General features: G+C 35.2%; 1 protein-coding gene across 2 annotated transcripts in view; it reads right to left on the reverse strand.

The window, feature by feature from the left end:
• The window catches only part of blnk (B cell linker), a 56062-nt gene extending 52729 nt beyond the window's left edge, over positions 1-3333 (reverse strand). For both annotated transcript variants that reach the window (XM_079843627.1, XM_079843626.1), the window contains exons 1-2: positions 3134-3333; positions 2972-3034 (exon numbers count right to left, since the gene is read on the reverse strand). In XM_079843627.1, the coding sequence (XP_079699753.1) occupies positions 2972-3034; positions 3134-3202 (132 nt within the window). In that variant the 5' untranslated portion in view covers positions 3203-3333. The remainder of the gene's footprint in view (positions 1-2971; positions 3035-3133) is intronic.
• Positions 3334-15000: the final 11667 nt, after the last annotated feature.

Raw genomic sequence — 15000 nt, forward strand, 5'->3', positions numbered from 1 at the left:
AGAAAACCACCAAGCCCTGCCTAAAATCCAGCTTAGCCTTTTGACACAGAATAAAATATGGAATATTTCGCCTGGGCAGCTCCGTGGAAAGCGGCTCGCTGAGGTGAATTATTTATGTGGAGCGGAAGCGAGAGACACGCCAGAATCACAGCTGCATATTAAAAGAGCTCAGCTTCAGCCCTCCAGTCCCACATCCACTCGCCGGGTCCAAAAACTGGCAGACATCTGAGGAATACAATATCAAGAAGCACCAGATCACCAACTTCTTCCCTCCGACGCTCTTGTGTTGACACATCTCACCGTTCAAACTGATCTGAGACCAGTCCGGTGTTCTGGAAGACACTCCCAGTTTATGACTCCTGACATAACTCGCTTTCCTTTGCTATTAAAACGAAGGGATTGCGATTTATGAACTGTGTTTGCTCCCAGCACACACTCGCCGAGTGTCAAAGGAAGCGTTCCTGTGATCTACAGACTCTTTCTCCAGATGGCCACCCCATAAACGCCACATGAATATGCAAAGATATCTCATATATGCCCTTAGCACCCATTCAGGAGGACACGGGGTGATGGAGAGGAAAACATGTCCTACTTCACCCAACTCTGAGCACAGGATTCGAGTGGGAGAAAATTACAGTAAATGAAACTACTGGCCAGTTGGCAGATTTTAGGAAGTAGTTTCTGAAGAATGGAGGCCATACGTTTTCTTTTTTTGTGTCGGAATGACTTCAGCTTTTTGCCGAGTCAACAAAAACAGGAGGAACAATGCATTTTATTTTCAACAGACTTTTAATAAGATGATAAAGAAGCATCAGACAGGTCAGGTCATTTATTTAGTTTTTATTTATTTAGTGTCTCGGGCAGGGCTGAAGTTTTATTTATTTTATTTATTTATTTTTATCTAGTGTCACAGGCTGAATTTATTGTATTTTCTTTCCTTTTTTCTTCTTTTCTTTTCTTTTCTTTTAATTTTTATTTATTTGTTATCTAGTGTCTCGGGATGAAGTTTTATTTATTTTATTTATTTATTTTTATGTAGTGTCACAGGCTGAATTTTTTGTATTTTCTTTTTTCTTTTCTTTTCTTTTAATTTGTATTTATTTGTTATCTAGTGTCTCGGGGCTGAAGTTTTATTTATTTTATTTTTATTAATTCTTTTTATCTAGGGTCACGGGCTGAATATTTTGTATTTTTATTATTTTATTTTATTTATTTTATTTTTATTGATTTATTTCTTCTAGTGTCTCGGGCTGAATTTTTAGTATTTATTTTATTTTATTGATTTATTTCTTCTAGTGTCACGGGCTGAATTTTTTGTATTTTATTTATTTAAAAAATTTTTTTTTATCTAATGTTACCTTATTTTATTTATTTTACTGTATTTTATTTTTTTTAAATTATCTAATGGTTCTGGCTGAAGTATTATTCTTTTTGTTTTTATTTATTTTTTATCTAGTGTCACGGGCTGAATTTATTGTATTTTATTGTATTTTTTATTTTTTATCTAGTGTCACGGGCTGAATTTATTGTATTTTATTGTATTTTTTATTTTTTTATCTAGTGTCACGGGCTGAATTTATTGTTTTATTTTATTTATATTTTTTTTATCTAGTGTCTCGGGCTGAATTTTTTATTTTATTTATTTATTTATTATCTAGGGTCTCAGGCTGAATTTTCATTATTATTATTATTATTTTTTATTATCTAGTGTCTCGGGCTGAATAATTTTTTTTTGTATGTATTTTTTTTGTTGTATTTTTTTTAAATTTTTTTTTTATTATCTAGTGTCACGGGCTGAATTTTTTTATTTTTTTATTTATTATCTAGGGTCTCGGGCTGAATTTTATTATTATTATTATTATTATTATTATTATTATTATTTTTGTATTATCTAGTGTGTCGGGCTGAATTTTTTTTGTATGTATTTTTTTATTTTTTTTTGTATTGTCTAGTGTCTCGGGCTGAATTTATTTATTTATTTATTATATAGGGTCTCGGGCTGAATTTTATTATTATTATTATTATTATTATTATTATTATTATTTTATTATCTAGCGTCTCAGGCTGAATTTTTTTTTGTATGTATTTTTTTTTTGTTGTTGTTGTATTTTTTTATTTTTTTATTATCTAATGTCTCGGGCTGAATTTATTTATTTATTTATTTATTTATTTATTTATTATATAGGGTCTCGGGCTGAATTTTATTATTATTATTATTATTTTATTATCTAGCGTCTCGGGCTGAATTTTTTTTTTATTTTTTTATTTTTTATTATCTAATGTCTCGGGCTGAATTATTATTATTTTTTTTTTATGTATTTTTTTTATTTTTATTATCTAGTGTCTCGGACTGAATTTATTTATTTATTTATTTATCTGTGTCACAGGCTGAAGTTTTAGTATTTTATTTTTTTATTATTTATTTTTAATCTAATAAATTTTATTATTTATTTTATTTCATTTAAAAAAATAATAATTTTCATTGATTTGACATCCAAAGCCCGTGTCTGTCGTGGGGTTGTGTGGATGAGCGTCTCGAGCTGTTCATCAATCCGAGATTGGACTGAGGGCATCATTGGGTCAGTGTGTATGTCCCACTCTTCATGGTTTTTTCTCTAGCTGAATATCTTTGTCAATGTTGCATTATTAATAACAAATGCTGTGAAGTGTGTAATATCTGTGTCCCCAAACAGAACTGCCAATATAACCATCTCCCCCAAACCTATATCATCTCCAGGCCGGACGCTTCCAGTTTAACACATAATCTTACACGATAAATATCTGCCGCTTGATACAACCATTATAAACCACAGCAGGATGTTTGAGTCAGCGCTCACTTCCCCATATGAGAGAGATTTCACAGCACTGATTACATTCATCATCGATTGTATCTAAAATACATGTTAAGTGAAATCAGATTTAGCTGTGATGCAAAGAGAAAATACAAGATTTGACCAATAATGGGACCTACCAGAAACCGACAGCCGTCAATCCTGTTTCTCTGCACGGCGTCTGCACACTCTCTCATGTTGTTCTGTCAACACGTTCATGAAGAAACATCACTTCACACTTTGTTTGCACTAGATAAAACAACCAAACATGTCTGTGTCAGGACAGAAGTGAGTCCGCTCACCTGCGTGAGGAAGCCGGCCACCTGCGCTGGACTCCATCCGTCACATTGCTCCCGGGTTGGGAAGCTCATCCTGGTGGGTCAACCCCGTCTGAATCCGCTCAGATGATCACTGACATGCAGCAGAGGCTTCACTGCCAGTACGAGGCAAGTTTGTGCAACATGGGAAGTTCCTGTAGTCTGACCGACACACTTCTCTCTCTGTGTTGCGTCACTCTCACTCACCCGTGCCTAATGCAAAGCCACGAGCACTCGATTTAGAGCCATGTGTGATTTTAGGGCCACTATAAAGTGTGAATGAGCGGCTTTTTAAAGTAATGCCCTGCTCTGTGTGGGAAAGTGTCGTTTGCACAAACCAAAAGGGAAATGAGAGATTAAGGTGAGAACACGTTCTCCATGTATAGACCGGAACGATGAGGCTTTTTTAGTCAATAGTTTGGTTTCATTGTTTGTCGCAGAGGATGTCACAACGCCTCAAAACTGACATACTTTATCATGTTTTTTTGTTCTTTATTTTCTATTGTCTAATGTTTTTTTTAGTCCATGTTAGGTTTCCAATATGACATCTTATTAATGTCACAACATGCTCTATTGGTGTGTTTTTATCTATTTTCTCTTGGTGAAGTTTTATTTTATTTATTGATTGATTGATTTTTATTTAATTTAATTATTTTTTTTATTTATTTTAATTTTTTAATTTTATTATTTAATTTTATTTATTTTAATCTACTGTCTCTGGCTGAAGTTTTGTTTTATTTTATTTTAGTTATTTTATTTTAATCTGTCTCGGGCTGAAGTTTATATGTATTTGTTTTGTTTTATTATTTATTTAATTTGATTTAAATTTTGTATTATTTATTTTTTTAATTTTATTCATTTTATTTATTTTATTTTATTTTAATCTACTGTCTCGGGCTGAAGTTTAGATTTTTTTTATTTGACTAATTAATTTTTATTTTATTTTTTTAGGGCTGGGCAAATTAACGTTAACACGGGCGATTAATTTTTTCAGCTTAACGCAATTAAAATATTTAACGCAAATAACGCAGCGTCCGTTTTTATATCCATTTTTGCTTAGCGTTACATGATCATCACGCTCTTATTCATGTAAATGCTTCCAAGCGCGACAAGACACAAGAGAACGCGCTGTATGCCAATGTCCTGTGTGTGTGTGTGTGTGTGTGTGTGTGTGTCAGTGTCCTGTGTGTGTGTGTGTGTGTGTGTCAGTGTCCTGTCTGTGTGGATGCGTCTCATGTCAGCTAATCAGGACACACACACACACACACACATACACACACTCAACGCATAGACTCGCGTCAGTTTCCTGCTCACATCGAGTTCTCTTTTGCTCTTGAACAAACAATAACACAGAGGATTTTGAGTATTCTCATATTAGGAGTCTTAAATTAGTTAAATAACGTCTTAAATGAACTTAAAGAGTTGTGAGAGATGCGCGGGACAGCGCGTGAGATCCGCGGCTGTTCTTAAAGTGACAGTAGCACTGATGATGATGTCATTAATATTCATCAAAGAACAACGGGAACAGAGAAAATTTTAGCTTTAATAATGATTCATCTATATTTAATTTATTATTTATGCAGTTAAGAAAGATAACTATTACATTTCTGTATATGTATAACAGGGAAAGCCATGGGTAAATATAATATTTATTATTTTGGGTTTATGTAAAGATTGTTTTAAGTTCACTTAAATTAAAAGTTGTTTTTTTAAAGCCTAATAAATGTTGAAATTGGGAGCTTTCAGTTATACTGTAATGTAACGTCATTAATGTTTCATAGACACTTTAGTATCAGTGATACTGGCCTTCATTCATAAAAATATGACAATACAACACATATTTAAAATATGCTGTCTTTAAATTGTTTATACATTAATTTGTAGAGTAACTGACATTATTACAATATCTAAATATTAAAAACGTAAAATATTAAAAACTTGCGATTAATCGCGATTAATTGCAGAAAAAAGTGCGATTAATTAGTTAATTTTTTTTAATCGATGCCCACCACTAATTTTTTTATTTAATTTTATTTATTTTTTTATTTTTTTATCTACTGTCTCAGTCTGAAGTTTGGATTTTTTTCTTTTCTTTTCTTTTTTTTCTTCTTTTATTTTATTATTAAATATTTTATTTTACAGTTTTTTTTTATTCGCTTTGGTACTATATTTTCACTAGTAAGGTGTACATTTTCAAAACTCATAGTACAAAACTCCAAACTGATCACACTTGTAACACAGCTCGTCATTCTTTCAAAACCTGATGTAAGGCTTTCATTCAGTTGCATCTTCAGTCCACATAATCATTGTTTCAAACACCGTCATTGACTATTTCCACTCCCTTATACTCTATTCTGCTCTATGTTCACTCACATACACACTCACACCCACATGTCTGGTTCACTATCTTTCTGCATTATCATTATCATCATTTTCCAAAAAAAAAAAAAAAATTTTTTTTTTAAAGGGCCCATGGCATGAAATTTTCATTTTATGAGGTTTTTCAACATTAATATGAATTCCCCTAGCCTGAATATTGTCCCCAAGTGGCTAGAATTTTTGATGGGTGTAAACCGAGTTCTGGTTGTCTTTCTCTGCCTTTGAGAAAATGACGGCCCAGACGAGCTGATCTTGAATTTTCCTGTTGTGACATCATAACAGGAACAGTTTCCTCCCTTTCCTCCGCCCAGAGAATCTGGCACGCCCATGCAAACGCCATATTTGTTTGTCCTGGAGAGATCATGGCTTGTGAACGAGTGAACGCTGGCAGTTTCTCAGTGTTTGGATGTACAAATGAAAACAGAAGTCTTTTTCAGTTCCTTCTGATCTGTGATCAGTGATTTCTGATGTGTAGCTAATTATTCAATAGCTTCTGAAATTGCTGAGGGTGCTCTAGTAAAGTGTAGATAGGCTAAGCAACGGCTCCACCATAGCAGTGTACAGTGAGAAATGTATGATTATTTACCAATAATTGGAATTTCAAAAATATTTTGCTACAAATTGTCTATTAATCTATTAGTCTGCCTTTACATTGCTTCAATTCGTTACTAGTACTGTAACATGTCATCTTCCTTAGAAACAAAAAAAGTTTTTGTGAATTTAGATTTAAAAAAATATATATATTATTGTTTGGAGCATAAAAAAACATATTTTTTATTCCTATGTTATATATCCTCTGCTCTGTAGAGGACACCATAACCCCTTTATTGAGAAAATTAAAAAACATGAATTAACATTAGTTCATTTTTTTTGCCATTCACCAAACAATTTTTATGCTTCAAGTTTTTATCCAAACTTTGTATAAAGATGATTCTCAATGTTATGAAAGATACAGAATAATTTGATATTCCATTTTACTTTATGCAACATAAACATGGCCATAAATGCCATTCCCATTCTAGGCAATGCATTTATACACCGTATCTAATTTGCATATTAATGTGTTGTAATGTAAAAAGACGTGTAATAATATTTTCATAAGAATGTCTTGTATTTCATAAGAATATCCAGACTTAAAACTGTGTATGTTGTCAGAGAAATTCGTTAGTTTTTTTTTATTCGCTTTGGTACTATTTTCACAAGCAAGGTGTGCATTTTCAAAACTCATGGTACTAATATCACAACAGATCATCAAAAGTGCACTTTTTTCAAACATTTCAGCATATTTTCAATTGTGTTAGTACAATACACAAAACTACAAAGTATCTTTTTCACCACAAAAAATAACTGTTTCATCTATATAAATGTTTCATTCACAGTAACTGCCTTTCATAAAGCTCTTACTATAAAACTTTTGATTTGCATCTCTTCTCGTTCAGTTTTATACATTTGTTTATTTAATCCAACTGATCTTAATGGTTAATCAATCAATCATTTGGTTCACCTATAGATTTCGTTTAGATATTGATATACATAGTTTCTACTTTGTTCGCAATTTCCGATATGGATAACCATATGTAATTAATTATTTTTACATTATAAGCGATTTATCTTAGATTATAAGTACTATGTTCAAAGTGCGTGCGCGTGTGTGGCCTGGTAAACTCTACATTATGGGGACAAAATGTCCCTATAAAGATGGCAGTATCCTAATTTCTTGTCCTAGCGGGGACTTTTTTTTTTTTACTGTAAAGTAAAAATGTAGAAAGTTTTGTGTGATTGGTTTATGGGTAGGGTTAGTGTAAGGGGAGAGAATATACAGTTTGTAACCATCATGCCTGCTTATACCCAGAAAGATAGTGAATCAGACGTGTGTGTGTGTGTGTGTGTGTGTGTGTGTGTGTGTGTGTGTGTGAGAGAGTGAACAGAGCAGAGTAGAGTATAAGGGAGTGGAAATAGTCAATGACAGTGTAACATCAGACTGATCAGAAATGCATCAGAAGAAGGGAGATGGCAGATGGCATCAAATACAACATTTTACATTACAGTATGTATGCATGTGATACTGTAAACATATTACCATGGTAGAGACACATTACTGTAACTCACCCTTATAAAGCTCAACTACAGTAGATTCAGTCATATGGTACAGTGAGAGCATTTACTGTATTGGCAGCAAACTCTCTTCTATAGCCCAGAACCTCATGGCTGTGTCGTAACTTCATCACACCTTTTGATAACACACTGAATAGATAGATACTCTTACAAACATTATAGATTAAATTACATAAATACGGTAATGTAAGCGTATTTTCTTATGTGGCATCTGTAGCCTGTGTTACTGTAGATAATTGAGCAACAAGGGTGATTTGAAACATGTATCTTGCATTGTTTGCTGTTGGATGAACTGATTGTTAAAAGTACTAAACTGACAGAAGATCATACTGTTGTGTTTCAGTGATTAAACCAAATGCTCTCATTACATATTACAATAATCTTGTGTTTGAAACAATGATTATGTGGACTGAAAATATGTGCCACTGAATGAAAGCATTACATCAGGTTTTGAAAGAATGACTTGCTGTGTTACAAGTGTGATCAGTTTAGATTTTTGTACTAAGAGTTTTGAAAATATACACCTTACTAGTGAAAAAAAGCGAATAAAAAAACTGTAAATAATGTCCTCTACAGAGGCAAAACCTCTACTCTGGGTCTCAGGAGGATATTTCTCTCTCGTGCAGAGTGGCATTTATATTTAGATGTCACTTCCGAAACTTTGCAGCATGCATGCGGCCGTCGGTCCTCTTAGCCACAATAGTTTTATTCACTGAATGACTGTAGCCTCGAAAGTGAGCCAAGATCTCTACGATCACTAAAATGCTGTTGCTTTGCCAGTTCATCGCGATCTCACAAAGTTCCGTTATAAAAATGAAGTCGTCTCATCAACAATAAATCTCTTACTTACATCGTGTCTTGACTTTGTTTGCTAGAGAGGTTTCGCGAGCCTGCATTAACTCAGCACTGAATAAAAAACTCTGATCGCGTTCGAGAGATAAACGACTATGTCTGTGATTGGCTGCATTACCCACCGCTGCAAAAACTCGCTGTAAACAGACGCATTTGACGCTCTCCAAATTTGCCAAATCTGTTTCGCCAATATTATAACAGTATCAACTGAGGGTGCTTTTGCTTGTGTTTGAGGGTGCTTAGCACCAGAGGTGGACAGTAATGAAGTACATTTACTTGAGTACTGTACTTAAGTACACTTTTTGAGTATCTGTACTTTACTGAAGTATTATTTTTTTAGGGAAACTTTGACTTTTACTTCACTACACTCTAAAAAAAAAGGCTCGTAATCATAGGGGAACCTTTTTTAGTGCTATATAGCACCAATTTTAGTGCTTCAGTGGTTCTTCAGCGGTTCTTCAGAGGTGCTATATAGCACCTTAGTCAAAGAACCGGTGAAGAACCTCTGAAGAACCGCTGAAGAACCTCTGAAGAACCACTGAAGCACCAAAATTGGTGCTATATAGCACTAAAAAAGGTTCCCCTATGATTACGAGCCAAGAACCATTTTTGGTGCTATATAGAACCTTTTTTTTTTTTAGAGTGTACATCTGAAAGACAACTATCGTACTTTTTACTCCACTGCATTTCTATCAAGGTCCTCGAAGTCGAAAGTCGTTTCTGTAGCAGCTTTGCAAGTCAGTGGATTAATTTTTTGTTTTGTTTTTGCAGACAGCCTATAAGCAATCACTTTTGTAGGGTCATAATTTCCCAAAATGTTTTGAACACTGATCAGTTTACAGCAAAATGGACGAAGACGGTTCCTCGGCACAGTTTGTGCACCCATGGCCATATTAGAAAGTAAGTTTCAGTTTTCTGAAAAGATTAAAGATTAGTTTTGTTGGCATACACTTGATGAATGTCTCATAAAATGTTCAAAAATGTAAATGTCTGGGAGAAAAAGCGCAGACGTATGGATGAATCTGAAAAAGCATGATGAAAGAGCTCAGTTCAGTCTGGTTTTTGTGCATCTGAGATGCCAGAGCACGAGTACTGAACTGAATAGAGCTTTCTTTTGTGTTTTTTTGCACTTAAACAGATCAATACACACAAAAAGTCTAACTTTTCATTTGGGAAAGTATTCACGTAAAAAAAGTTGATTATGTCTTAAGTGAACGTAAACAATTGGGGGAATATCGGATGTGTATCAGTGTGTAGGATTTGTGCATTCAGCCTTACAGTGACAGCAGCTTTGTAACTTTTATATGTAACTAGTATTTAAATGAGTTCAAGGTGGTTGTATGCTAGCATGTTGGACCATGATGGCTATAGCATGCATTCATACAACAATGCAACAATAATAAAATAATGCATTGACATAAAAAAGGACATTTACTTTTGATACTGAAGTACTTTAAAGGGGCTATATGCGTTTTTCTGAAATTTAAACTCACGACTGACACCTGTGGCCAAAAAACAGAACTGCTCTTATTTTCTGCTCGCTCTCGCAGCGGTGGTGACGTCACATCCGCAGACAGCGCGGGAAAAAACGACCCGCCAGAAAATAGGAAAAATAGGATAGAGGCTTATAGGTGCACCCACTGTGAGCGGACATGGTGTCAGTATGCTCATCAGGAGATGTTTGAGTCATAAATGGTAAAATAAAAAGGCTATTGTTACGTTTATTTTGGGGAAAAAGTTGCATATAGCCCCTTTAATAAACAAGTACTTCTGTACTTTTACTTAAGTAAAAATCAGTTTTTACAACTTCCACTTGTAACAAAGTAATATTTGACCATTGGTACTTTTACTTGAGTAATGGAGTTGTGTACTTTGTCCACCTCTGCTTAGCACTGTAGAACCGGGCCTGGATAAACCTCACGCACGCCGAAGCTCGGGCTGACCGGTCGGCCTTCAACATCCCCGACCCCCAGTACTGCATCTGCCCACAGCGGAGGCACCAAACACGGGGTGAGATTAAGCAGAAGGGGGGTAAGCGTGTGGGTCTCCAGGCTAGGCTAGCCAGCAGCTATCCCCACAATAAACTGGATTACATTCGATTACTGCTGTTGTGTTCGATTACTCAACGCGCATCACTGACGCTTTTCATATGAAAGGAAAATATCTAAAAATAATGCTATAATCAACACTTACTCGTAACTCGTTCATCTCCTGTAATGGTACATTATATGTGTTACAAAGTTGGTAATAAGGAGGAAGACGGACTCGGTGTGACTGGGACTTGTGTTTATTCAGAACTCTCAAATACAAACACAATAAACTCACAGCGCTCTCACAACTCAGTACAATATCACTTTGTTAGCAATCGCTCCATCCGTGGTCCATTGATGTCCGGTTTGGGAACAAATCTGTCTTTTTAGTGAACCGGTCAAACCAGTTCACCAAATCGGACTGAATCGTTCTAAACGGTTCACGTCTCGAGTCAGCGCTGATCCATAATTTACTAAAGTTACTAACTTTCTGACATGAGTGACAGTCCCTCCGACTAGAAATAAACTAATAACCTGAAGTATATGCGGTAACTACAACAGTTCACTGAACTGAGACGTGCTGAGAGAACTGATGAGAAGTGAACTCAGGTCCATTCGTCTCTCTGGTACATAGTGATGTGTCGTTCATGAACGATTCGTTCATTTTGAACGAATCTTTAATATGACTCGGGACTACCGAGTTGTCTCAGAGAGTGATTCGTTCATTTTGTGTTGACCGCGCATGCGCATTACGCTGAATCTGTACTGGAAACAACAAAAATGATTAGTTCATCTTTCGAGTCTCGAGTCTCGAGTCTCGAGTTCGGGTTTGAGTCTTTCGTTCTTCCTGTCAGTCCCATAGAGTCTATGCTGTCAGTAGTGGAAACAGAAAAGATTCGTCAGTCCCATAGAGTCTATGCTGTCAGTAGTGGAAACAGAAAAGATTCGTCAGTCCCATAGAGTCTATGCTGTCAGTAGTGGAAACAGAAAAGATTCGTCAGTCCCATAGAGTCTATGCTGTCAGTAGCGGAAACAGAAAAGATTCGTCAGTCCCATAGAGTCTATGCTGTCAGTAGTGGAAACAGAAAAGATTCGTCAGTCCCATAGAGTCTATGCTGTCAGTAGTGGAAACAGAAAAGATTCGTCAGTCCCATAGAGTCTATGCTGTCAGTAGCGGAAACAGAAAAGATTCGTCAGTCCCATAGAGTCTATGCTGTCAGTAGCGGAAACAGAAAAGATTCGTCAGTCCCATAGAGTCTATGCTGTCAGTAGCGGAAACAGAAAAGATTCGTCAGTCCCATAGAGTCTATGCTGTCAGTAGCGGAAACAGAAAAGATTCGTCAGTCCCATAGAGTCTATGCTGTCAGTAGCGGAAACAGAAAAGATTCGTTCTTACGAGTCTTTCGGGTTTGACGTTTGAGTCATTCGTTCTTTTGCCACGTGACTTGTCACTGTATTGAACACTAGTTCATAACCTTTTTACTAACAAGCACGTAGTTATTTTTTTAATTTTTTTTTTTTTTTTTTTATATATAATTCTCAGTTAATATCAGACATATACAAATATGGGAAATATATTGACTATTCAAGTCTAACATCACAAATTTAAGTCAATTAGACTATTACTCGTTTTGAATCAACTGTATTTTATTTTTCTCTATTGAGTTGTTATATAATTTTTTTGTCCTTGTGTTATTAATGAATAAAAATCAGTTTAAAAATGTTACCTAAACCTTTGTAACATATAGCTTATAGGCCTATAGCACCTTTACAAAACATATTACACACACACACATATATATATGTATGTATGTATGTATGTATGTATGTATGTATGTATGTATGTATGTATGTATGTATGTATGTATGTATGTATGTATGTATATGTATGTATGTATGTATGTATGTATGTATGTATGTATGTATGTATGTATGTATGTATGTATGACATACATGTATGTATGTATGAGATACATACATACATACATACATACATGCATACATACATACATACATACATACATACATACACACACACACACACACACACACACACACACACACACACACACACACACACACACACACACACACACACACACACACACACACACACACACACACACACACACACACACACACACACACACACACACACACACACACACACACACACACACACACACACACACACACACACACACACACACACACACACACATATATAATGTATGTATGTGTGTGTGTGTTTGTGCTATATGATTCAAAACGAGTAATAGTCTAATTGACTTAAATTTGTGATGTTAGACTTGAATAGTCAATATATTTCCCATATTTGTTTATGTCTGATATTAACTGAGAATTATATATATAAAGAATAAAATAAAAAAAGAACTACGTGCTTGTTAGTAAAAAGGTTTTGAACTAGTGTTTAATACAGTGACAAGTCACGTGGCAAAAGAACGAATGACTCAAACGTCAAACCCGAAAGACTCGAAAGAACGAATCTTTTCTGTTTCCGCTACTGACAGCATAGACTCTATGGGACTGACGAATCTTTTCTGTTTCCGCTACTGACAGCAGAGACTCTATGGGACTGACAGGAAGAACGAAAGACTCAAACCCGAACTCGAGACTCGAGACTCGAAAGATGAACTAATCATTCTGTTCCCGGACCTGTGTCACATGACCCGGCCCCATCAGAGTCAGACACAGATGAGTCGACAACTAACGTCTCGAGGAGTTCGAAGACACGAGAGGCGGAGAACAAACGTGATAAATATGAAGTTGCAAAAGAAAGTCTTGGATCAGGAGGTGAGGTGAACTAACAGAGTTAGACTGCAATAGCCTGACCCAACAACTAATCAATTAATTAAACGTTTCAGTTTCTTACCATTTGGCTTTGGTTGCAGTACCCTATAGTTTATTTTTTTATCTAGTTTTACAAATGTAGTCAACATTTTCATAAGTACTAGATGGGTTGGGCTATTTAACATGTCATTTTAATTATATTTTTCTGAAATGAACGAAATGACTCGAAAAAAGATTAGTTCGTTTTGCTGAACGAGACTCAAAGATCCGAGTCAGTAAACTGATCCGAACTTCCCACTACTAGTGCCTCGTAGACCGCGTTAAACCACGCCCCCTCCGCTACAACATCTAATACTCATTTCAAATGCAAACATGTCAGCCAATCACAACAGTGGGCGTTTTTACTGAAGTCTCACAGCAGACACGCCCCTTGAAACAGGGCCTTCAGCCACAGGGCAAACAGCAGAATAGAAAAAAATGCCTTTTATTTCTAAATTATGACATTTTATGCTGTAAAAATCATAACTATATAAGTACACCTCAGGAAACAAAATTAAATTAAATTAAAAATCCATGCCATGGGACCTTTAACATGGGACCTTTAGTTATAATCTAAGATAAATCGCTTATAATGTAAAAATAATTAATATGGTTATCCATATTGGAAATTGCAAACAAAGTAGAAACGATGAATATAGAATCAATATCTATAGAAGGTGTACCAAATGATTGATTGATTAACCATTAAGATCAGTGGATTAAATAACAGACAAATGTATTAAACTGAACGAGAAGAGATGCAAATCTAAGTAAGAGCTTTATGAAAGGCAATTACTGTGAATGAAACATTTATAAAGATGAAAAGTAAATGTTATGGTTTTGTGTATTGTACTAACACAATTGAAAATATGCTGAAATGTTTGAAAAAAGTGCACTTTTGCTGATCTGTTGTGATATTAGTACCATGAGTTTTGAAAATGTACACCTTTCTTGTGAAAATAGTACCAAAGCGAATATAAAAAAACTGTCTTGGGCTGAAGTTTAGATTTTTGTATTTATTCTTTTATTTAATTAAATTTTTTTAATTGTATTATTTACTTAACAAAACATGCTGTAGTTGATTTTCATGATATTCCTGATGGACTTCATAAGGCTGAGGTTGGACTGATGACCATTTGGGTCGGTGTGTGTGTGTGTGTGTGTGAGTCCCAGTCTTCATGCTCTACTGGTGTGTTTAACACACTGTGTGACAATAGCCCCGGTCTCCTTATAGCTTGCACACATGCAGAAAGTACATGATGGAGAACAATGATAGGTTGAGGTGAATTAAAAATATGTCCATGCTTGCGTTAGGGTTTTTCTCTCAACAGGAAGCCGTAAAGCATGTTTGCATGTGGTTCTGAGCACTGATGCTTTTTATATCGTTCATAATTTCCTTTTAAAAGAGTTGCAAAAGCACCAGTAGACCGTGGTGTGTGTTGTGAAACATGTCTAGGACCGCCTGCCTCATAGTTTGCCATTAAACTGATTCATATCTGATAGTTTACACACACACACACACACACACACACACACACACACACACACACACACACACACACACACACACACACACACACACACACACACACACACACACACACACACACACACACACACACACAC

Source organism: Gobio gobio (assembly GCF_949357685.1).
Source record: "Gobio gobio genome assembly, chromosome: 18".
Classification (NCBI taxonomy): domain Eukaryota; kingdom Metazoa; phylum Chordata; class Actinopteri; order Cypriniformes; family Gobionidae; genus Gobio; species Gobio gobio.